Source organism: Prinia subflava (assembly GCF_021018805.1).
Source record: "Prinia subflava isolate CZ2003 ecotype Zambia chromosome W unlocalized genomic scaffold, Cam_Psub_1.2 scaffold_22_NEW, whole genome shotgun sequence".
Taxonomy (NCBI): Eukaryota; Metazoa; Chordata; class Aves; order Passeriformes; family Cisticolidae; genus Prinia; species Prinia subflava.
In genome coordinates, this window is record NW_026960606.1 from 7211238 (window position 1) to 7237037 (window position 25800).

At 44.8% G+C, this 25800-nt stretch overlaps 1 protein-coding gene across 1 annotated transcript in view; it reads right to left on the minus strand.

Moving 5' to 3' along the window:
* Window positions 1–25800, minus strand: part of LOC134564874 (connector enhancer of kinase suppressor of ras 2-like) — a 297517-nt gene that overhangs the window by 41361 nt on the left and 230356 nt on the right. Inside the window, exon 14 of the mRNA XM_063424148.1 lies at window positions 11226–11260. Within this exon, the coding sequence (XP_063280218.1) occupies window positions 11226–11260 (35 nt within the window). The remainder of the gene's footprint in view (window positions 1–11225; window positions 11261–25800) is intronic.

Sequence of the window (25800 nt, forward strand, 5' to 3'; positions counted from 1 at the left end):
CCCCGAGCCGTCCTCAGACCCCCGGAGTGGGACCTGTGCCAGCCTTGGCCAAGCAGGCAAGAGTTCCATTCCAACCGCCCTCCCCACCCCCTCAGTCACCCAGTACGAGATTCGGGCGATCCCGGTCCGTTAATTTTGAGAGCGCGAGTTTTGAACAAAGCCCTGAAAGCGCGGGCTCACAGAACAATGAAAAACGTGGAATTCTCCCCATCTCAGAGGCAGAAACTGTAGCTCCACGTGGGCGGGCTCAGTACAGCCCGACCCTGCGGCACGCCCCATCTGATGTGTCGCTCAGCTCCTCCCACTCCAGCACGGGAGGCTCCCCCTCCATGGGCAGTGCCAAGCATCGGGCACCGCCCCGGGTTGGCACCCACAGCCTGGACAGACACGCCCTGGCTGTGAGGAGCGTGGGAACCGGATGTGACATCCCGGAACTTGCCCTCCCCAAGATGGCGGCGCCCATGCCGGAGCAATGTAAACAAACTCCGATGAAAAATCAGAATGTTTCCCACACGTCCTGCAGTTTCTCTGATGATTCAGAGGATTCATCAGCCAGCATAGATCCCTGGCACAAGATAAGGAAAGAAACCAGCACCCCAGAGCCAGCCCGGCTCTGGCGACAGGAGACCAAAACAAAACAAAAACAAGGACAGAGCAAGACTGAAGCAGTGAAAGTTTATCATCGTCTAAAACCCTCCAAGAAAACAGAACAGAGACAGCTAACAGTTCAATTCCAGCAGCCAAGATACAAAGTAGACTTCGTCCAAAAGAAGACTGTCATGAAAACCACCACAAGAATCCACCAAAGCAGCAGGCTCAAAATACCTTAAAACCCTGACCTATTCTTTTATTTTGCAGTTTTAACAAGAAACCCAGAACTTTGTAAGTTAATTTTTTCATTAAGATCTCACAAAGACTACCAAGTAATTCCAATACAAAAAGTTTTTCTTTTCTGTTTTGTCAATTAAGCAAGAAGATTGTGATAACTTGCCCAAAAAATTTATATTCCAAACTAATTATAAAAGCGAATTCCTAAATAATTTTTCCTTTACAGGAAAAGATTCTGCAAAAATATTTTGCTTGCTCATATCTTTAATTGAAATAGTTAATTCAAAATTCAAAAGTTTTTAAAAAATGGCCCGTATAAATATTACAAAAAAAAATTATTAAATTCATCTCTATAATTAAATTGAAAACCTTTCAAAATTCATACTCCTCTAAAAACAATTCGTTTTATAAATAAGTCAAGAAAATCTAAAATCTCATAACCATGTAGTAGAATCCTAACACCAAAAAATAAAAATCAGATTTTAAGAAAGTCTAAAAACTATATCTCAAAACCAAAAAAGAACAACTGTCTACATGTTTTTCAAAGTTCATATTTTATGTTTACAAATTTTTATGTTGCAAGTTTGGTAGAGGGAACAGAGACCTCTCAAGAAAAAGTTCTAATCAATTGTAAAATTCACATTAAAATACTAATCTTTTTCCTTTTTTCTCAACAGCAACTGTATTGTGTCACATGTTAAAGCAAACATTAAACTCCTAAGTTTTATAGCAAATAGCAAGGTAACAGCAAACTTTTAACCATACATCAAAATACATCAGCTCTTGTAAAAAGTGTCGCATATATCTCAAAGTCAAATTAAGACAATTGTGCAACCATGCCCAAACTACCAAACACTAACTACACCATCAATAGCAGCAAAAGTTAACCCTCAAAATTAAAAACAAGTATCATGCAATATCAACCATTTAAACAATTCAAACAAATTCACTTGTCTAACCACACACTTTTTAAAGTATGTTCTACCTCAACACATAAAGGAGAAAAAGACCAAAAAAAACAATTAAAACATCTCTTGTAAACATTTCTCATTCCTTAATGTACAGTTCTTAAAATTACAGAAGTTTTTCAACATATCAAGACTACCACATATTATAACTAATTCATTCAAAAGCCAATCTATTGTTAAAAAGCACACAAATAGCTAAAAATGCTCTTTAAAAGATAAAAATGGGAGAGGGTGTAGTGCTTTCTATTATAGAAAGGTTGAACAAAGTTATATATATGTTTTTTAATCTCTCATATTCATAAAAATTCTGAAAACAAGACAAATTTTAGAGCCTGTCCTTTATGGCAGGGAGAGAGGTTTTGTTTGTCTCCACAGGTACAGACTCTAAGAAAGTTCCTGCAAAAGAAGTTGAGTCACAACTACAAAAGAAGAAAGGAGAGCAGAACACACCTCAAGAAGAGCATGCAAAAAGACCCAGAGTGACCACAGACTGTGTCTTCAAAAAGACTTCTGCATTTTGACACAGCCCAGCACTATAGACACTGAAATACGTTTGAAGCAGAGACTTAAGTTTTATAAAAGTTGCACTGTTAAAATTTCTGAAGTTATTATTGTCATGTCAAAATTGTTCGTTGTTGTATGTTAAAAGTTATTATCAAATCTTTATGTAGAAGAAAAAGAAAATATAGTTCACTTGAAAAAATCTCCCCAAACAAAAAGTAAAATAAGATTCATATGTAATTTGAGACTAAATATTAATTTTAAAGATTGGCTAATAAAAAGAAAGTACCAAATTTAAAATTTTGTAATCCATAAAACTACAGCTTAACTATAAACCAACTTGTTAAATAACAATAAGTTATTGACACAATCACAATTATGAACAAAAGTGAGAATTTTTTCAAAGTAACTATTTCTCTTTTTTTTTTCTTTTTTTAATATGATTTTACAGGGTGAGATGTAGTCGTGCATTTCTGTACCCGAGCAGGTGTTTCCATATAAGGAAGTGAAGCTAGAATTTTCTATAGCCTGCTCGCTGTAATTGGCTTGGTCCCAGCACAGACACAGTGATAGGACTTTAGAAGTGCACCTCAAAGTCTAGTGTCCATCTCATTGGGCCAAGAGCCAAAAAAGCCCACCTAGACCATCGAGTACTAAAGGGCCTGCATAAGGGTACACGAGGCTTTTTGGGAGTGCCTTAGCCTGTGTAGCTGTGCTTGGTACACTGTGCTCGGCTTATCTCTTTTCATTTTGTAACGTTTATTATTTTCCTGTTATTAAAACTTTATTTTACAAAGCATATCCTGGGAAGCCGTCTCGCTATTTTATTAAGCCATTTCTCCGCTGGCTGGACCCTCGGAGTTATCGGGAGAAATCCCGATAAAGCTGAATTGTTACAGATGGATACTGTTTCCTTTTGGGACCACGTGGGTACTGTGATTACAGATAAAGTCCAAAATAATGATCACGCCGCTTCTGTATTTATCCCAATATTTTTGCAAGCTCGTAAACATCTTCTAGAGTTAAGCAAATCTAGCCAGGAGCAAAAACTTACCCCATGTAATCCTCCCTCTGATCCACCTTTATATCCGGGTTTACCTTTGTCCCGGGATCCTTTCAACAGAGACAGTTTCTCTCCGACTGATCTCGGTGGGAGGGCAGCGGCGGCCCAGGACTTCTGCCAGGCTGCAGAGCCCCTGGGGGTCCCTCTCCACGTGGCAGATAACAATGGCGGCTGCCATGTGCTCCGAGCTTCCTCCCACAACCCCTTCTCCCCCCTACCCCCTCCCTCTGCCCCTGCCCCCGCCCCCACCCCATACCCCTGTGCCAACCCCATTGCTGGCCTCCGGCAGCCCCACCCCACCCCTCCTCCCCCTGCCTCCCTCCCAGCTGCTCCGGCGGCACAGAGGGGGCCGGCCCCTCCTCCCCCTGCCTCCCTCCCGGCTGCTGCGGCAGCACGGAGAGGGCCGGCCCCCCCTCCCCGCACAGCCACGGCGGGGGGTATGATTGCCACACAGTGGGGGGAGGGGGACAGCCTGGGTTGCCCAGCCAGCACGGAGAGAGCATGCCCCCCCTCCCCAAACCCCAAGGGACTGCAAACACTGTAACTCCAGTGTCCCCAGGCACAGGGATACCAGCAGCAGTTTTCAGTCCCTTGGCAAATACAGATGAACACATTTTCTCTGTTGCTCCTGTTACATATGTAGGTAGAAGGCAAGGTTCTAGGCAATACCAGCCACTCTCCTACCAAGACAAGAAAGAGCTGTGCAAGGTACAGCGTGAGTTTGGGAGGGACACTCCCATCTTTAAAGGGATGTTTAGAGCCACATTTGATTCTAATGAAATGGTTCCTAGTGATATTAAAGACTTATTCAGATGTCTGTTATCTCCCTCAGAGTATGATCTGTGGGACAATATGTGGAAAAGGGCTTTAAGAACAATTTTACAGGAGATTCAGCAAAACCCTAACATGGCTAAGGACACTGAGAATAATGATATTACATTTGAACATGTGTGTGGTGAAGGTGCCTGGGCTTGCCCCGAAAAACAAACTCGAGTGTTATCCAAACCAATTTTACTTAGGATTAGCAATGTTGCAGAGAAAATGTTTTATCAGCTACCATCAAGGGAAGGGAAAGGAAGTTATGTCAATGTTAAACAATTTTCAACAGAGAATTTCTTGCAGTTTGTTGATCGTCTGAGGACACAGGTGGAACACCAAATACCAGATCCCGTGGTGCAGGCAGAGCTGATCAAGGAGATGGCTCAAAGAAATGCTAATGAGACCTGTCGTAGAATTATTCTCAGTCTCCCCTTGGACCCTCCACCTACTCTGTCCCAGATGATAGAAGCTTGTTCCAGACGGGCAGAAATGTTCTGCACATCTGAAAGACATCCTGGAACAACACACCCACAGCATACAGCCCCTGCGGGACCACACCCCAGCAGGCAACAGATGCCACCAAACCAGCTGCAGCGCATCATCTGCCTCCGCTGCAGGAAACCAGGACACTTCGCCAGATCCTGCCCTCAGACCCAGAAGCAGAAGAAATCCCACAAACAAAAAAACTGAATTTACAGCGCGTGCCCGCTGTTGACACTACAACGCGCAAAGATATAAATATAGCGGGACTCACATTGGCAAAAGCTTCTCTCTTAAAGAAAAAGGGGGGGGAGGGAAGGTCACGGGGTGTGGAGGTGCAGAAAAATGTAAATGTTAAATGCTCAACTAACAAGGTTTGGCAGCCACTAGGCCGTTTTAGACTTGTAACTACCAAAAGTTTCCATTTCAGATCTACTGAGTGGATGGTTATAACAGTTGACCTGTCTAACATCTCACAGGACCTGACGGTTTACCACATGGGATTGGACAGTGAGTATTTTGTTATTGGGGACACGGCACACACACCCTTGGAAATTGAGATAGCTCCCATGACCATAAAGGGAAAAATAATAGGCCTCATGTTGTTGGCTCGTTGTATGCACCCACCCTTTTATCTGGTAGCGGGGCAAATTCTTGCCCAAGCCATACCGGTTCCAGCAGAGATCACAGCAGACGGTAAATCACCAGAGGTCTACTGGACAGAGGTGGTGGGGGAACCTAAACCCTCTATGGCGTGCAACATTACGTAGGGGTCGGAGCGCCTCCTAGTGGTAGGAGTCCTTGACACGGGCGCGGACATTACTATTCTGCCACAAAGCATGTGGCCTTCGAACTGGGAATTACAGCCGGTGGCAGGCAAACTTCAGGGCATAGGAGGAATCACAATGGCAAGGATTTCAAAAAATGTCGTGCAAATTGAGGGACCTGATGGAAAGGTGGCGAATGTCTGTCCTTTCGTAGCAGATTATAAGGCCCCACTGTGGGGGAGGGACACCATGTTTCAGTGGGGAGTCCAATTGGTCATTCCTAAAACACCCCAGGATTTTTGCAAGTAACCACTGTGGAGCGCCCTACCCAGAAGTTAAAGTGGTTGGAAAACACCCCCAGATGGGTAGCACAGTGGCCTTTGAGTAAAGAAAAGCTCAAGGTGCTGGAAAAACTCGTGGAAGAGCAATTGGCTCAGGGACATATTGTGGAGACAACAAGCCCCTGGAATTTCCCGATCTTTGTAATAAAGAAACCGGGAAAGGACAAGTGGAGGTTGCTCCATGATCTACGAGAAATTAATAAGATAGTAGAAGACATGGGACCCCTCCAACCAGGGATGCCCACTCCAACAATGCTCCCCCGAGATTGGAAATTGGCTGTCTTAGACATCAAGGACTGTTTCTTCCAAATTCCATTGCACCCTGAAGATGCCCTAAGGTTTGCCTTCTCAGTTCCCACGGTCAATAGACAGGCCCCAATGAAGCGTCATCACTGGAGGGTCCTTCCCCAGGGTCTCAAATCGAGTCCTTTCATGTGCCAACAATATGTAGCCTCATTACTGTCTCCAATACGCGCACAGAGAAGCCATCATCCTTCACTACATGGATGATGTGCTAGCGTGTGGCCCCAATGACTCTATACTCCAACACACGCTTGACCTAGTGGTTAAAGTTTTAACCTCTGCTGGATTTCAATTGCAGGAGGACAAGGTTCAAAGGATGCCACCTTGGAAATACCTGGGCTTGCAAATCACTGCAAGGACTGTTGTTCCACAGAGCTTAGAAATTGGTTGCAATCCAAAAACTCTAGCAGATCTCCACTCCCTGTGTGGGTCTTTGAATTGGGTAAGACCCTGGCTAGGCCTCACAAATCAAGATCTAGAACCCCTCTTCAATTTATTGAAGGGGAAGAAGGAGCTGACGTCTCCCAGGGAGCTGACTCCAGAGGCGAAGACAGCAATCGAAAAGGTACAAAAAGCCTTGTCAGAGAGACAGGCTCACCGGTGTGAGCCAAAGGTGCCTTTCCAGTTCATTGTTCTAGGAAAACTGCCACACCTGCATGGTTTGATCTTTCAATGGATCGAGGAAGAGAGAGATTCACTCTTGATAATAGAGTGGGTTTTCCTCTCCCACCAAAGATCCAAGACCATCACAGAGCCACAGGAGCTGATAGCGCAGCTGATTCGGAAGGCCAGGGTAAGATTGTGTGAATTGGCAGGTTGTGACTTTGCATGCATTCACCTCCCGGTCAGACTTTCAGAGGAGGGAAAGAACTCTCCTGAGAGATTGACCAAAGAGATGTTTGAGCATTTGCTGCAGAGTAATGCCAGTCTCCAATTATCTCTGGACAGCTACAGGGGACATATATCAGTCCATGCCCCGTCCCACAAGTTGTTCAATGAGGAATTCCACCTCATTCCTCATGAGAAAAGGAGTCGGAGACAACTCAAAGCTCTCACAGTCTTCACAGACGCATCGGGGGCTTCCAACAAGTCGGTGATGACTTGGAGGAACCCACAGACTCAGCATTGGGAAGCTGATGTCGAGTTTGTGGAGGGATCCCCCCAAGTGGCTGAACTGGCCGCAGTGGTAAGAGCTTTTGAGAAGTTCTCAGAACCAATCAATTTGGTAACTGACTCTGCCTATGTGGCGGGAGTAGTGTCCAGAGCGGAGCAGGCTGTGCTCAAAGAAATAGAGAATGAACATCTCTTCAGGTTGCTTTCAAAGCTAATCTATTTGGTTTCTCATTGACAGCACCCGTTTTACGTGATGCATGTGAGGTCACACACTGATTTGCCAGGTGAGATCGCAGAGGGGAATTGCCAGGCAGACTCCCTTGCTGCACCAGTTGAAAAGGCACATCTCCCTGATGTCTTCCAGCAGGCAAAACTGAGTCACCAACATTACCATCAAAATGTGCCAACCCTGATCCGACAATTCCAGCTAACACGGAGCCAGGCTCGAGCCATTGTAGGTACCTGTCCGAACTGCCAGCTCCAGGTCATGCCATCAATGGGCATGGGGGTTAACCCCAGGGGCCTGGGCAGCTGTGAGGTATGGCAGACAGACATCACACACATTCCTAGTTTTGGTCGCCTCAAATATGTTCATGTGAGCATTGACACATATTCAGGTGCAGTGTATGCCTCTGCCCACGCAGGAGAAAAATCCATACATGCCAAGCAGCACCTGGTGCAAGCCTTTGCAGTGTTGGGAATTCCAAAAACAATCAAAACTGATAACGGCCCAGCGTATGTGTCCAAGGAGTTCCTAGAATTTGTCCAGCAGTGGGGAGTGGAGCATAAAACTGGCATCCCTCACTCCCCCACAGGTCAAGCTGTGATCGAGCGTGCACGCCAGACGCTCAAACAGGTTCTGGCTAGGCAGAACTCCTCGGCTTCATGGATGACACCACAGCAGAAGCTCTCCAAAGCCATGTTCACCATCAATTTTCTGAACTGTTCATTTGAAAACATGAGTCCACCTGTGGTACGTCATTTTAATAGTGGTAATCAGTTTAAATTATCTCAGCGTCCACCGGTTTTGATTAGGGATCCTGAAACTTGGGAAACCAGAGGTCCCTATGAGCTGGTGACCTGGGGTCGTGGCTATGCATGTGTGGCTACTCCCTCAGGCCCTCGGTGGATTCCCCAGAAGTGGGTGAAACCTTTTGTCCCCAAAAATCCAGCTCCAGCAGAAGGGGATGAGAAGCAAGTGACTGATGCTTCGAAGAGAAGACGCCGCCGGATGGAGGAGAAAGAACCTCCTTAGAGGTGGATTCCTTCTGGCAGAAACAGGAACCTTTTAACATGTTTTAAAAATGTTTATTTTTCCCTTCTAGAGAAAACCTACCTCCCACTCAACCCTATGATGAACCCCATCCAAGTTGTCATCCTGCTAATGCTGAACAGTCTGGCAGCTGCATGGATCATCCCTCAACCACGTCAGAACGTCTGGGTAACCCTGGCACAGACACTTCAGCAAGAAAACATATGTTTGTCCACTGCAGCAGCTAAGAATCCTATGTCTACCTGTCTGGTAGGAATTCCTTTGCAGGCTGGAGAATTTCCAGCAGGCTTGGACAAATACAAGTCCAACGAAATTCCAGAGGCACACACCCCACAACCACACAAAGATCATCAAAAGCAAGGTGTGTTTGCCATGAACCCCTTAGCGGAATGGGTGCAGGGTTTGCCCAGGGTAGCTCATGAACCCCAGGAGTTAGAACTATTGGGTTCCTCCCCTGCCACATACTGCATCCAGTTCTCCATCATCCCAAAACCCCCTAACACTGACGAGTACCACCTTATAAGGCAGTTCCGGGGAGAATTTATTGCAAAGAGGTGGTGTCATAATATAAGCCACATTGCACCAGACAACCCATCTCACTCCAAACCCAGAAGCCTCCCTAGAGGATTGTTCTTGGTTTGTGGGTATCGGGCATGGGCAGGAATTCCATCCCGGCTTTTCGGAGGGCCATGTACCATAGGGCGATTGTCCGTGTTGACACCCAACCAAACTTTAATTCGTGAATGGACACACAAAAACAAATCGGCTGACAAAATTCAAAAAAGGAGTGCTGACAATTTGGACCCAAATTGTAATTCAGACATTTTTCATTGGGCAAAGTCAAAAAGAGTTGCTGTATCCCTGTTTCTTCCGTGGGTAGCAGCAGCCAAAGCTCTAGGTGAATTGGGCCACCTAGAGTGCTGGGTGGTCAAGCAAGCTAATTTAACATCCATCGCCATCAGCTCCCTCCTAGAAGACGAGGAGATTACCAGACAGGCCACGATCCAGAACCGTGCTGCTATCGATTATCTTTTGCTATTGCATGGACATGAATGCCAGGAATTTGAAGGACTCTGTTGCATGAATCTGTCCTCAAAGGCTCCAAACATCCATGCTGCCCTCCGAAGCATGAACAACATGATCGGACAAGTGAAGCAAGAATCTGAAGATTGGATCAAGGAACTGTTCAAGGGCTGGGGATTCACTGGGTGGAGGACTTCTGTAGTCAAAACAATTTTGTTACTTTTTGTTATCCTTTTCCTTGTAACCATAGCATTCGGGATCCTACGCTGTTTGATTTTCAAGGCTATTAATGGCCTCATATCTTCTACCTCAGAAGTCAACCATATAGAGTTGGCAAATCTAAAGCGATCTGATTTCCCTACCAACCATAAGTGGTGGGAAAACCCACACTCCGTGTCAAACAGAATTTGAGGATGTTTCTCTGTATCTTTTTAAACAAACAGAATTTGAGAATTTCTCTCTGTATCTTTTTAAACAAAAAAAGGAGGAGATGTTACATCCCCCTGGGGAAATGGTTTCTTCTCCCTCAGGGACCCCTGGAACTCCTGTCATGTAGTCTGACCCTTCCTTCCCCTTCTGACCCCATTGGCTGTGTGCCAGCTTGCCCCTCCCTCAGAAATCCTGAGAAAAGACCCCTGTCCCCCGGGATCGCTCTCTCTCCTGGGACACCCACCTGGAATAAAGATCTGCAGCTAAAAGGGTGAGAGCCTCTTTTGAATCCTTTTCCTGTCTCTCTTGATATAATCCTCCTAGGCCTGAGAAGGACTGAGCTAGCTTAGACCCTTGAGGGGAATAAGGAGGGTTATTTATCATACAACTAAACCTAATTAGAATATTGTGGAATCCTACTGTTTCTAAGAGGCTGAAATCTGAGCTTACTCTCCTTGTGTTAACCCCTCCTTTGACCCAAACCCTAAAACTCCACCCTTATAACACCCTATAAAACTCCACGACTTGGCCCCTGTCCCCCTCTCGGTCTTCCTCTTCACCTTCTTCACCCTCCCTGGTCCTGGTGGAAATCAAATGGATCCTGGAACTTAACAAACAGAGGCTTGTCTCATCTGTTTCCCTGCTGGCGGCTGCTCCCCCCTGGACACAATGGTCACTGTTGCCATATGATGCAAGAGAATATATGATGATACTAAGTAGCTGTTGCTTCAAATATCCTTTTACTGTGACTTTTGGATGCAACATGAAGATAGTTCATCAGATAAACAGCGAAGAAATGAAAGACAATCACTGTTTTCTTCATTAGAATAAATTGATTCAATTCAGACCTAAAGGTCAAACTGAAGACCCCATTCTTAATATCTATCTACTCCAAACCACAAATATAAGCAGTAATCTTGTACAGACTGAATTAGATGTAGATGTTCATTGAAACATTCTGCCTGTTGTTTACAAAAATCATGTTAGACACATATTACGTCTTTCATGCTCAGCGAGTCTGAAATACTGAATTTCAAAAGTAAAACAGTAGATTGGGGAATATAACAGTATAATTTTTTCCCCTCTACAAATATTTTATAAACTTTTATCTGAAGAATTTTTTAAACTTTTGTAATTTATATTTATGTTTGGTGTTGGCAAATGAATGTTTACTAAATGATATCAGCACTGACATCTTTAAACCCTGAAAATTTATTCCTCAAATACTGCAATGAAGTTTCTAAAAGTAAAGAAAGGAGTTTGCTTCACAAATATAACTGTATATATATTTAAATATAGAATAACAGAAGTAATTACCTTTCAGTATCTCCACTGACTGTATCCCCTGCTCTCTGTAGAAGAAAAATAAAGAGCATTAAGCACAACTAAAGACAAGAATTCCTTGGTGCTGTGAGCACAGTGAAACAAGTGACAGAGGTAAACCACAGTCATTCTGCAACTCTAAAGCAAAGGAAATGGAACTCTTATTTCAATTTCCAGTGAAGAGTTATTTTAAAATGAAGATCATGCTTAAAACAACTTGCATCTGCACTTATAAACTAACTTCAGATGCTGTGTAACTGTGATCAAAGCCCTTTAAAATAAGGGAGCTAAAATTTGTTTGAATGTTTGCAGAAGTGTTAGTATTTGAAGGGGAGTTTAAATGCAAAGAACAAATATTGCAACATGGAATAGAGAATTTCAGAAGGACAAACTTTCTTTGACATCATTCTTACACAGCTTTAAATAACTTGATTTACCACACTGGTTATTCCTCTGAGGTATGGAAATGACTCAACTTCGTGGAGTAAGTATCAGTTGACTCGGGGTTAAAAATGAAATCTTCAGATGGTTTAAGTTACTTTAAAACAAGTTTTATGATGGAGGATTCTTCCAATAGCTAATAATTGAAATTTACAAAAAATGAAATTACAAAACAACCCCCCTCTCCCCCCCAATAGGTTGTAAAATTCATATGTATTTGTTTATAAATGCAGAAACCTGCACTTGCTAAATCTTTGACTTTCTGGATAACCAAATAGGAAACTGATAATTTTAGGAAGTGAAATGTTTGTATTTTAATGTCGCTACTTGAGGCCTGCAGCAGATGTTTGATCACAGATCATATTGAATCACGGATGAGTTCAGAGTACAGAAACAGAATGGACAGGAAGTTTGCTGGGGCTGTTGCACCACAGGGCTCTGCGCAGGCACATTTTGGACAAATACATTTTGCCACCTCCTCCTTCAAGAAGTCTCACTTGCCCCTGGGGAGCCCAGTACAGAACCAGTTATCAGCTTTTAGTGAGTTTCAGCTAAAATATTCCAGCAAATGTGAGGAGCAAAGATGATCCCACCCAAATAACAGGCCTTATCTGATGACAAATAATGAAATGGTGCCCTTACACTAAAAGCAGGGAGATGCCTGACATTCCTTGTTGAAACCAGGCAAAGGATGAAGCTCCCCAGTGAGTGATTGAGTACAAAACCCGAACAGGCTTTCCTGAGAGCCATAAATGCCTCAGTTCTCCTCAGAATATGCTGAAATGTAGCCCAGAGAACTTTAGAAAAAATTCAAAAAACCCTGTAGAAATACTCACATTTTCTTAAAACAGACTAGAAGGGTTAACAGTGCACAACTAAAGCAAAATATCTGCTTGAGAGATGTTGCTCTGGTGCTGAAAATGCACTGCTAAATACAAATGAACCAGTCTGAGCATCCCTGGAAATACTGAGGACAACTCAGGTAAATATTGTGTGACCAGGCAAGCAAAATAAGTTTAACAGTAGAACTACCAATGCTACTGTTATAAAAATAGAATTTATTCCTACCAGAAGGCTCAAAGCGTTCCTTCTCTTATCCCTCTGACTTCTAAAGTTTCTAAATTTAGCAACTTGTGCTGGTTTGAAAGCAAAACCAGTGAGAGAATCCAAGTCAGAAATATAATTTAATAGGAGACCAAAAAAAAAAAAAAAAGTAAAATAAAATAAAAGCAATAGCACAAAAGACCACTGAGAGAGTCAGAACACAACCTGACACCTTGTTAGTTACGGTGGTGGTAGCAGTCCAGATGAAGTGGTCTTGTTGAAGCAGTGATCCTGTAGAAAGGTCTGGTAGCTCTTGTCCTCTGGGAGTCCAGTGGGTAAGGGCTCCTGTGCTGTCCCAAATCCCAGATTATATCCAGGTGGGAATGCTTGGCTCCTCCCCCTGGGTGGAGCATCTCACAATGGGCTGATATCATTCCATGAGTCATGTAGGGGTCCTTGATTGCCCATTAAACAGAGATAGCTCCCAGAGGGAGTTACCTATGAGTCATGTGCAAGGCCTTGATGGCCCATTAACAGAAGATAGTCCAGAGGGAAGGCAAGGGAAACACTGCCCCACCTAGTTTCAACAGCTCGTGAAGATGGTGATAGACTACATACTTTGGGCATATCTTACATTATAACCTAGGACATAATCCACCCCTTATTCTATTGCCATCTACATCCTACCTGAATCAATACATTCTTACAGATACATATATATATATCCAGAATGAAACCTTACACACAGTTCTCACTCAAAAGTAGGCCTCTTTGTGGTACACAATGGGTTTCCCCATCTTTCTCCATTACCCACCAAGTGTAACCAGGTCCTTGAGCAAAAACAATCCCATAGGTGGGTCTGCCTTTGCCTGAGGTGGGATTAATCCAAACAGTCTTTCCTAAAATACCTTTCATGTTTACCACAGGGACTTTACTGTGTGCAACTGTTCAGACTGGGCAGAACAAGCTCAAGTTATGGAGCCTCGGGTGTTGACCATCCAGGTGGCTTTTGCTAAGTTCATTTCCCAATTCTTGAAGGTCTCCCCACCAAGTGCCTTAAGGTGGGTCTTCAGTAGTCCATTGCACCCTTCAATTTTCCCGGCAGCTGGTGCATGATGAGGGATGTGATATATCCATTCAATGCTACGTTCTCTGGCCCAGGTGTTTATAAGGCCGTTCTTGAAATGGGTCCCATTGTCCGACTCGATTCTCTCAGGGGTTCCATGTCTCCACAGGACTTGCTTTTCCAGGCCCAGGATGGTGTTCTGGGCAGTAGTGTGAGGCACAGGGTAGGTCTTCAACCATCCAGTGGTTGCTTCTACCATGGTCAGGATGTAGAGCTTGCCTTGGCGGGTTTGGGGAAGGGTGATGTAGTCAATTTTCCAGGCTTATCCATACTTGTACTTCAACCATCGTCCACCATACCACAGAGGCTTCACTCGCTTGGCCTGTTTGATTGCAGTGCATGTTTCACAGTTGCGCATGACCTGTGAGATGTTGTCCATAGTAAGGTCCACCCCTCGGTCACGGGCTCATTGGTTTCATCTCTTCCCTGATGACCAGAAGCATCATGGGCCCAATGAGCTAGGAATAATTCTCTTTTGTGCTGCCCATCTCGATCTACTTGTGATACTTTCACCTTGGCTGCTTTCTCCACTTGGTCATTGTTGCAATGCTCTTCATTAGCCTGACTCTTGGGTACGTGCACATCCACGTGTCGAACCTTCACGGTCAGCTTCTCTACTCAGGTGGCAATGTCTTGCCAAATCTAGGCAGCCCAGATGGGTTTCCCTCTGCGCTGCCAGTTTGCCTTTTTCCTGCAGTTCAGCCATCCCCACAGGGCATTAGCTACCATCCACGAGTCGGTGTAGATATAGAGACTCGGCCACTTCTCTCATTTGGCAATATCCAAAGCCAGCTGGACAGCTTTAGGTTCTGCAACCTGACTAGATCCACCTTGTCCCTCAGTAGCTTGCGCAACTCGTCATGTGGGGCTCCATACTGCAGCTTTCCATTTCCGGTTAGCGCCTACAATTCGGCAGGAAGCATCAGTGAAGAGAGCATATCGTCTTTCAGTCTCCGGTAGCTCATTATATGGTGGGGCTTCCTCAGCACGTGTCACTTGCTCCTCTTCTTCTTCTTCAGAAGATAATCCAAAAGTCTCACCTTCAGGCCAGTTTGTTATAATTTCCATAATCCTAGGGCAATTCAGGTGGAAGGAACTTTTCCCTTGAACATCCACCCCAGCACGGATAGTCGGGGTGCCAGGAGCAGCTGCGTTTCAGTGCCAATTACTTTTGAGGCCGCTTAAAATCCTTCATAGGCTGCCACAACTTCCTTCTCTGTGGGAGTGTAGTTGGCTTCAGATCCTCTCTAGTTTCAGCTCCATAATCCCAGTGGTTGTCCTCGAGTCTCCCCAGGCACCTTTTGCCAAAGGCTCCAGGACAGGCCATGGTTTCCGGCTGCAGAGTAGAGCACGTTCTTCACCTCTGGTCCTGTCCTCACTGGGCCAAGGGTTACCGCATGAGCGATCTCCTGCTTGATCTGGGCAAAGGCTTGCTGCTGTTCAGGGCCTCAATGGAAGTCATTTTTCTTGCAGGTAACCAGGTAGAGAGGGCTCACAATCTGGCTGTACTCAGGAATGTGCGTTCTCCAAAAGCCTATGGCACCAAGGAAAGCTTGTGTTTCCTTCTTGTTGGTAGGGGGGTACATGGCAGTGATCTTATTGATTACTTCTGTGGGGATCTGGTGACATCCATCTTGCCACTTGACTTCCAGAAACTGAAATTCTTGAGCCAGTCCCTTAACCTTACTTCGCTTAATGGCAAAACCAGCTTTCAGCAGAATCTGGATAACTTTCTCTCCTTTCACAAAAGCTTCCCTTGCCATGTTCCCCCACACAATGAGGTCATGTGCAGAATTGCATTTTATGGAAATGGTATGCTCTGGCTCACCCCTGGAAAATGTATGGTTTATCCCAAGTCTGTAACCTCCCTGCAGTATCATGTATCTGTAACTCTATTGGCTGAAGAATCTTACCGCGCCTACTTTGAACCTCTGTGTTAAGGGTGCAAACGGAGAGGGCTTCTCCTCTTTGCCCTGGAGGTCTCCGGAGGCTCTGCTTCTCTTCCCTTCCCTCTCTCCCCTTCCCTTCCCTTCCCTCTCTCCCTCAGTGACCATGCTGCCTTCCCGGGGTCAAACTCCAAATAAACCCTCATCTCATCAGCACCTCACCAGCTGTCTAGAGTCTCCTTGCCTGCCTGCATGCAAACACCCACAAGCCTAGAGCCCGGGGGGCTCCCGGGGAACCCTCCCCGGGACCCCCCTAAATCTAAACTACAACAGTCATGGATATACTGTAGATGTTTGGGAGCTTCGCTTTTTTCCAGTGCAGCCTGGATCAGTCCATGGCATATGGTGGGACTGTGCTTCCACCCCTGGGGCAGTTGGTTCCAGGTATACTACACACCCCTCCAGGTGAAAGCAAACTGGGGCCTGCACTCTGCTGCCAAAGGAATGGAGAAGAAGGCATTGGCAATATCGATGATTGTGTACCACTTTGCTGCCTTGGACTCTAGCTCATACTGAAGCTCCAACATGTCTGGCATGGCAGCGCTCAGTGGTGGTGTGACTTCATTCAGACCACGGTAATCCACTGTCAGTCTCCATTCTCCACTGGACTTATGCACTGGCCAGATGGGGCTGTTGAAAGGAGAACAAGCTTTGCTGACCACCCCTTGGCTCTCCAGTTTAAGAATCATCTCATGGATAGGAATCACAGAGTCTCTGTCAGTGCGGTATTGCTGACAGTGTACTGTTGCTGTGGCGATTGGTACTTGTTCTTCAACTCTCAGCAGTCCCACAGCAGAGGGGTTGTCTGAGAGACCAGGCAAGGTATTCAGTAGTCTGATATCTTCTGTCTCTACAGCAGCTATCCCAAAAGCCCAACGATATCCCTTTGGGTCTTTGAAATATCCATTTCTGAGATAGTCTATGCCAAGGATGCATGGGGCCTTTGGGCCAGTCGCAATGGGGTGCTTTTGCCACCTGTTCCCAGTTAAACTCACTTTGGCCTCCAATATAGTCAGCTGCTGGGGTCCTCCTGTCACCCCAGAAACAGAAATGGATTCTGTTCCTACATACCTTGATGGCATCAGGGTACATTGTGCGCCAGTGTCAACCAAAGCCGTATATTTTTGTGGGTCAGATGTGCCAGGCCATTGGATCCACACAGTCCAATAGATCCCATTGCCCCTTTCCTCTACTTGGCTAGAGGCAGGCCCCCCCCCCCCTATTCCTGGTCATGGTGCACGTTGCTCTCTTCCTGTAAATATGTTCCTGAGGTTCCTTTAAGAGGATCAGTCACATCATCATTCCTATACAGTCTGGAGTTCTGTGCACGGGAGACCGGAGCAGTGTTGACTCTAGATGAGCTCCTGGTGGTAGGTGTCCCTCTTTTCAGTTCACATACCCGGGCTGCTAAGGAGGAGGTGGGTTTTCCATCCCACTCCCTCATGTCTTCTCCATGCTCCCGAAGAAGAGATCAAAGGTTACCTCGTGGAGTGTAGCCTCTCTCCCTGGCTGGCGAATGCCTGCTTCTAATGGCAGAGACTCTTGTTGGTTCTGGCGAGATGTGGTAAATTTCTTCCTTAAGTTCCTTTTTCAGTTTCTGATGGCCTTCTTCAATCAAGCTCCTGACTTGCTCAGCCAGCCTTGTTTCCACAGACGAGACATGGGTGCGAAAAGGGGTGGTGACAGTGTCCTCATAAATTCTTAGTTTATTGACCAAGACACCCACCCTGTCCTCACCTTCCCTCCATTGCAGTGTTGCCAGGTAACAGGAGTACATCTCTGGTCCAAGCCATGCAAATCTCAACCACATCTGCGATGTGCACTGGACATCATCTGGGCTTTTAGGAAATCTCTCGTCTTCTGAGAAAATGATCTCCAGTAAAGCCAATTCCCTCAGGCATCGGATACCTTGTTCCATTGTGCTCCATTTTCCTTGGTGCACCTGGAGGTCTTTACAAAGGTATCTGTCCTTCACACTTGTCAGCAGTCGCTGCCAGAGGCTGAGTTCCTTGGGTTCTCCCGATCCCCTGATCAATGACCACATCCCGGGACAGCGATCCCAGTTGTCTTGCCTCACTTCCATCCAGAATGGTGCCATTGGCTGCAGCGTCCCAGATCTGGAGCAGCCAGGTCAGGATGGACTCATTTGTCTGGCGGGTGAATTTCCTCCGCAGGTCACGCAGCTCACCCAGGGACAGAGAGCGAGTGATGATCTCTGGCTCTGTCTCTTCTGCTGGGTGCAAAGGTCCTGCTGCATCCTCATCAGTCACTATGAGGACTGATTTGCTCTTTGATTTCTTCTTCTGAATGGGAGCAACTGCTACTGGTTTAGGCTGTTCTGGTTTGGTGATGGTTTGTGTGGAGATGCTGACGGCACCTTTGGTGCTTTCCTCCTCTGCCACAGCCTGCGTAGACATGGACACTGTTGCTTTGTTTTTGTTTCTTTCCTCCTCTGTGACAGTCTGTGTAGACGCAGACGCTGTTGCTTTGCTTTTGGTTTCTTTCTCCCCTGAGACAGTCTGTGTGGACATGGGCGCTGTTCCTTTGCTTCTTTTTTGTCTTCTTCCTCAAGAAGACACTGCATCACACTATGAAGTGTTTTGTTTCTAAGCATGTTGCAGGCCGTGCAGAGAAGACAAAGCAGAACTAATGACAACATTATGTTGACCTTGGCATCCAGATTGTCGCGGTGTGTGACTCTTCAGTCCCAGGGCACACAGTGGCCAGGGGTGCGACACCTTCCCCCTGGGGGGCTCTCACCTCCCCACCTAGGGACTCCGATGTTCTCGGCAGTGTCTATTTCGGAAGCAGAGATGGAGTGGAGGCGAGACGGGTCTTGGGGTAAACTAAGGAGATTTATTACAGGTATAACTGAAGCATAACAACTAAAAGCTGGACCCCAAAGACGGGGAGCACATGTCCCGCCGTGGGTTTTATAGACAGGGCGATACAAAGCAAACAACCAATGAGAATGCACTCAGGGAGGAGTCTAGGGCAGGGAATACAGAACTAGATCCAATGGGAATAGCAGAAGCAATGTAATGATATGAAACAGCAAATGATATATCGAGTTAGGGAAGATTGGCAAGGAAGGTTCTAGAAACAGAGGCAGGGACACAGAGAAATGACACCTAACGGCATGTATAATTTAAATCATAACACACAAATGAAATATAAAGCTAGCTTGAAAACTTAAAGCGGAAAATCCACACCACATCTCCTCCTTTTCTTTTCTAAAAGAAAGAGAGTGTGATGTCTAAAATAATGTTTACTAAGGAAAAGGGAGAAAGCAAATTTAAAGGAAACTGGCATTTACAGCATCCAGGAACTGCATTCATCATTGCAAAATTTTACTTTTGGCCAATTAAAACTTCAGGGATCTCTGTCTCGAGGTTAGAGTTCGAGCTGATAGTCTTAAACTTTGAATTTTAAAAGCCAAATTTAATTTGTGGTTAATGGGTTCCTGGTTACTGTATTTTCACGAAGTAAAGTTTTCTTTATTAAGGTAATAATAAATCATGTTTATAACTAAAATAAAACAACAGAAGTACTGGTCATGCCCCTTGCTCTGCAATCACTCAGTGCTGGATCTTCTGGACAGCTGAAGATCTGTTCTTTGAATGGCGAGGAACAGCATAACTACAAAGATGTTCAGTCTCTGAATCAGTTCTCTTAATTAACAAATCTATGATGCTGACAGTTACAACACAAACACACAAACTTGCTGAGTCAAAGCAGGTTGCAGCAAACTTCTCTGTTGATAGATCTGATTGATGGCTGTTCTCACTGTCAGCTGGTTAGAAAGATTCTCTCTCAGCAGTCTCAAATCCTTAGATGAAAACATCAGAGTGCAAGGTGGCAGGTGCAGGTGTGACAGCATGACTTTCCTTCTATAATACACAACTTGATAAATTATTTCAAAATTATCTGGAACACAGAGAACACTCGAGTTTAAAAGCAACACAGGAAAAACAAATTGGGATAGGGAAATTAAACAATTTTATCAAGCTCATGAAATAAGGCATCTAATTTAAATCACTTCCTTTTGGTCTGGAAAACAAATACTAATTCTAAGAAATAAAAATAAATTGCTTTATAGTTAAATTTGTTACAAAAGAAATTAATTGTCATTAAACAATTAACTAAGTATCACTTGTTTTGAATCTGTTTTTCATCACCAAATTGTGGACATTTACTTTCTGCTGGGCCCTTGCAAAAAGACAATGGACAGGGTTTAGTGAGTAGACCAATGAGCCTATATTTTTAAATTAATAAACATAATATAATATAGTGAAGATAACAAAATACAACAAATATAAACATAATAAAAATAAATATGACAATGGTAAGAAATTAAAAGGGACACTGGGTAAGGAATGACCAGGAAATGGATAGGGGTTTGTGTAGTTACCACAAATGAAATAATTGCAGCATATGCTGAAGTCTGTTCTTTCAATGACTAAATTTAAGAAATAATGTAGCAAAGACAAGCAAATTAATTTGATGCTTTAAATCGGGGAAAATTCCTTTCAAAAAGAAAATCAAAAACATTCGGATTAATGAGTGAATTATTAGAAGCAGAAAAGAAATAAGGAATTGGGTAACTGTCACAATCAGTTTTGGGGTATCGGTAAAAGGTGCGACCTGGGCACTGCCATCTTGGGGGGAGGCAAAATGACAACATCTGAGTCTGGGTTTCCAGCTCTACCTCCTCCATCGGAGGAGTGGCGTCCCTCCTTAGAGGAGGGGGCTGTAGGGCCGGAAGAGGGAGTGGGATTTGCAGTTCGTCGTCCCTTCAAAGGGGCTGACCCCTCCTCTCCTGCCCCCAGAAGACCCCTCGAAGGAGGGGTATCAGGGTAACGACGGAAGGGAGGGCGATTGAAGGAAGGCGTGGAACCGGGGACAGATTCAGGGACCGGAAAAGAAGGAGAGGCGCGGGAACGTGGGTTCCAGGCGGCATGCGCATCGCCATCTTGGAGGGGAGAGCCTGCCTGACCCAAGTTAATGGCGGCTGGCTCAGGGGACAGACAAGGGTTAAGGAAAGTCGGAGGAATTGGGGTTACGGGGGGCTTCACAGAAGCCACAGGAGAGTCTATGGGAGAGGGGCCCGACGCAACCGAATTTCGACGCAGCGCATGGTGGTAAAGGGCCTCCTTAATTATAACACAGACAGCCTTTAACTCATCTTCTAAAATCCAATTTTCCCAAAAATTCCAAAACTCAATCCTAAAGAAATCATCGATTGGGGTCCCTGGGAAAACCCGAAAAATTAAAATTATTATCCTTTTTAAATCTTTTTTCTCAAATTCTCTCCCAGAATTTCTTAAAATAAATTTAAACTTAACATAAACACCTTGCTGTCCACTCAACACTTTCTGCTCCATTATCTTTTTTCCTTCCACTCTCCCTCCTCCCCCCAAAGATGCGCCGCGCGACTTACTCCCGGTTACAGGGGGTGAGAGTGAAAGGAATGGGGTTGGTGAGCCTACTTCCCTCCCCAAAGGCTTTCTCTCAGGTAACTTACTGCAGTTCCCCCATTGGGGCAAAGCAGGGGCAGTGAGGACTCGAAACACTCAACTCAAGCTGCCACTTTATCTGCCGCAGACACCCATAAGGCCTGGACTGTAAGCTACCGACAATCCACCCTTTTTTCCTTTGGGAGAAGGATTCCCCACCGGCCTGGCCAGTTCCCAACCGGTAGGGACCTAAAACCTGCGCGCTGCTGGGGCGCGACCCCGGAGCCTTACCCGTTCCAGGCGCTTGGTCCTCGCAGCACCTCGGCTCCCCGCAGGCTCAGCTGACGCTAGTCCCCCCAGGTGGACCGCCCTGGCGCTGGATCTAGCGCTTCTCGGCTCACCACGCGTCCCGCAGCTGATCGGGTCGCAGGTCTCGATGACACGTGCCGAGGGCTCCCTTTCTGTTCTCGGCTCGCCGCCCCCGTGACTGGATCTCTGCGAGTCACTTACGCCAGAGACCCCAGCCACGGCGCGCCTCTGCGCCTTCCCTCCAAGGCACCATACCTTGCGAGGGCCTTCTCAGCGAGCTTTCTCCTTCGTCCTCGGGTACACACCCCCACTGGGGGCAGGCACGAAGGAGTCCCGGAACTGCTCCTGCCTTTCGGTTCCTCCCCGGAGTCAAAGAGTCCCGTGCCACCGATGTTCTTTCCTCCCTTCCTCTTCCTCGGCGAGGAATTTGCCCGTTTGGTTCCTCAGAAGAGGCAGGGAGGCCCCTCGTTGAGCACCAGGATGTCGCGGTGTGTGACTCTCTTCAGTCCCAGGGCACACAGCGGCCAGGGGTGCGACACCTTCCCCCTGGGGAGCTCTCACCTCCCCACCTAGGGACTCCGATGTTCTCGGCAGTGTCTATTTCGGAAGCAGAGATGGAGTGGAGGCGAGACGGGTCTTGGGGTAAACTAAGGAGATTTATTACAGGTATAACTGAAGCATAACAACTAAAAGCTGGACCCCAAAGACGGGGAGCACATGTCCCGCCGTGGGTTTTATAGACAGGGCGATACAAAGCAAACAACCAATGAGAATGCACTCAGGGAGGAGTCTAGGGCAGGGAATACAGAACTAGATCCAATGGGAATAGCAGAAGCAATGTAATGATATGGAACAGCAAATGATATATCGAGTTAGGGAAGATTGGCAAGGAAGGTTCTAGAAACAGAGGCAGGGACACAGAAATGACACCTAACGGCATGTATAATTTAAATCATAACACACAAATGAAATATAAAGCTAGCTTGAAAACTTAAAGCGGAAAATCCACACCACAACACCAGATAAAAATCAATATTTTTGTAATCTGCTGTGTCAGGCCTGAAAGGCTGGAAAAAGTTATTCTTCACCCCTTCCCACAGGGGCTTGCTGAAGCTCCAGACATAGCATCCTAGACTAGGACAAGAAAACAAAATCGAGTATATATTCTGAATGACATTCATTGCCTCTGAGGTTAGCATATAATAGACCAATAAAGCAATCCTAATACCATACCCTGGTCTACACAGGAGTATTAAGGTCAGCCGATAGTGCCCCATGTGTGGAAAAATATAGAGAGCTAGGTATAAGACACATGTAATTATGTTGAACAACATAGCGAACAGATGTCTTCTCCAATACAAAATTGTAATTCTGACTTTTCTCAGTACCTCATGTCCCATGTTGGGCACCAAAAGATGTGCTGGTTTGAAAGCAAAACCAGTGAGAGACTCCAAGTCAGAAATATAATTTAATAGGAGACAAAAAAAAAAAAAAAAAAAGTAAAATAAAATAAAAGCAATAGCACAAAAGACCACTGAGAGAGTCAGAACACAACCTGACACCTTGTTAGTTACAGTGGTGGTAGCAGTCCAGATGAAGTGGTCTTGTTGAAGCAGTGATCCTGTAGAACGGTCTGGTAGCTCTTGTCCTCTGGGAGTCCAGTGGGTAAGGGCTCCTGTGCTGTCCCAAATCCCAGATTATATCTGGGTGGGAATGCTTGGCTCCTCCCCCTGGGCGGAGCATCTCACAATGGGCTGATATCATTCTATGAGTCATGCAGTGGGTCCTTGATTGCCCATTAAACAGAGATAGCTCCCGGAGAGAGCTACCTATGAGTCATGTGGCATGGCCTTGATGGCCCATTAACACAAGATAGTCTGGAGGGAGGGGGCAAGGGAAACACTGCCCCACCTAGTTCCAACAGCTCGTGTAGATGGTGATAGAATACATACTTTGGGCACATCTTACATTGTAACCTAGGACACAACTATAAGTGGGACTACTCATTCAGTCAGAGCTTTCCATTCTATTTCTTAGTTTCCTTTTCCGGAAATGCTCCCAAAGTAAAAGCAAAGTGTTTCCAAATCAGGGTTTATTCTCTCTCTCCCAAATGGGACCTTTTCCATGCTCTCTTCCCTGACAAAGCTGAAATAAACTTCTCTTACCCCACTCTAGCTGCTCTTTCCAGCACCTGAATTACAAATTTTCACTGCTATAAGAACTCCGTTATTTATTTCCTTCCAAGAAAATGCACAAAACCCACCTCTGTTACATGTGATCACCTTGGATTGTGGCTTCCAGATTTCTTTTGATCAGATATATTTCATAAACAATTATTAGTGTGATGTGAACTTGCATATATTAGGCTGAAAAAGACCTACTAGTGAGAAATTTGCTTCTGATAATAAAATATTTTTCTAGATGTCAGTCTTTTAACACCACCAATTTTTCTGCGTTGCCAAGCATTAATTTCCAAAGTTATTGAATAATGTAATCTCACTGACTGAAGCAGAGTCTGTAGCAGGGAAATTTAAAAAGACTATAACAGGGTGAAAAAGGAAAATATGATTTAACCATTGCACAACTCATAGATTATTCTAAGTGATTTTTAGTTGTGGTAATTCAGAAAAGAGCAAAGAAGAATATCTATATAAATACAGAGGGAGAGAAAATTTTTGATATTGGTACTTGAAACATAAAAAACATAATTATGTCTTTTAAAGTTTTTATCAATATGTAATTTATTAGAAGAAAAATATCAGCCCCTGACCAACTCATCACTAACACAGAGATTTGTAGGAGATCAGGGAAATGCGGTTGGAAGATTTCACGCTGTACGGATAGATAGAGCCCCTCCCCCTCAAATAGTCAATGCAGTTTAACCCCCTCAGTTACCTAGTGATGTAAGCAGACGGAAATGACATCCTAAACCTAAGCTATTTAACCCCCATACCGTCTGCTAATAAACACCATTTGCCGTCCACCACATTGGTGTAAGCGAGCCGATGGTCTGAGCGGCCTGGGAGAGGCCGCTGTGCTGTTCCTGAGCCAGGTGGTCACTCCTCAGAGAAGGCAACAGAGATTATTACCAGTATTTAAGTGTGGACACTCGAGATTACTACAGACCTTTGTCACATATTTATCATGTTTTGACTGATTCTCTCCCCAAAGAAGTTCTCTTGGGAGAATAAATCTTGAAATGCCAACCTTTATAAAGGATTTCTCATACTATACATGGAAACGCCCACACTCTGGCCTTTCTATAAATGTCTACCTATAGCTAAAATTAATTTCCTTGTGTAATTATCATTACATGCAGATTCAATGCTGACAATGACTTACATGTGGAAGGCTCCTTCTTGCATTTTCAGCTACCTTATATATAAATTTTTTTGAGCAGTTACTTCTCACCAGTTTGTGACATTTGAAAAAAAAATTGCCTTTTCCTAGTTCCTTAACTAAAACTTTACTTCATCTTGCTACAACGCGACTTGCATGAGTAGCAGACATGGGAGGCTCAGGAGGCACAAGTCTTGCCATGCTGTCAGAGACTATAAAGCACAAATTCTGTGAAATTCAGGTCACTGGCACCTATCTGCCTTCTTTAGTCAGCTCCACTTTTCTGGAGCTCTAGTGATTCCCACGGATCTGCTTGTGCCTTGCACGAGTGGAGATGAAAGGACAAAAAGGCATCTGTGGTCCCACGAGCAGATCTGAGGCTCCTCTCCCCAAGGAAATCCTGTAGAAAGTCCCATTTACCTGAAACTTATATAAATGACTTACAACAACAACAAAAAAAATCGTTCCTTTGAATCAGAATTTCTTCTCCTAAGTAAAGAAATCAGATAAACCACTGAGAACAGAAGAATCTGAGCTGCAGACGTGTGAAAATATTTAACACTCATTATTTACTTGTGTCCTAAAGCAAGAGACAGGAATAGTTGGTAATGGGATTAGAATGGTTTCACAATGTGTGTTACTAATCTCAGTGGCCAAATTCAAGATATTTATTCCATCTATATATATAATTTATTCAGACGCAAGGATTCACAAGCTTCTTTATTGTACTATTCTTCCACTCTTCTATACTCAGATACTGAATTATTATTAATAAAAGTAAAAAAAGAAAAAACTACTACTTCTGCTTCTTTAACTTCTATATTTATTATCCTGAAGATTTCTCTACATTATATTTGTTCAAAAACAAACAGTGGCCTTGTTACAAGGGACATTACCTATCTCTCTAC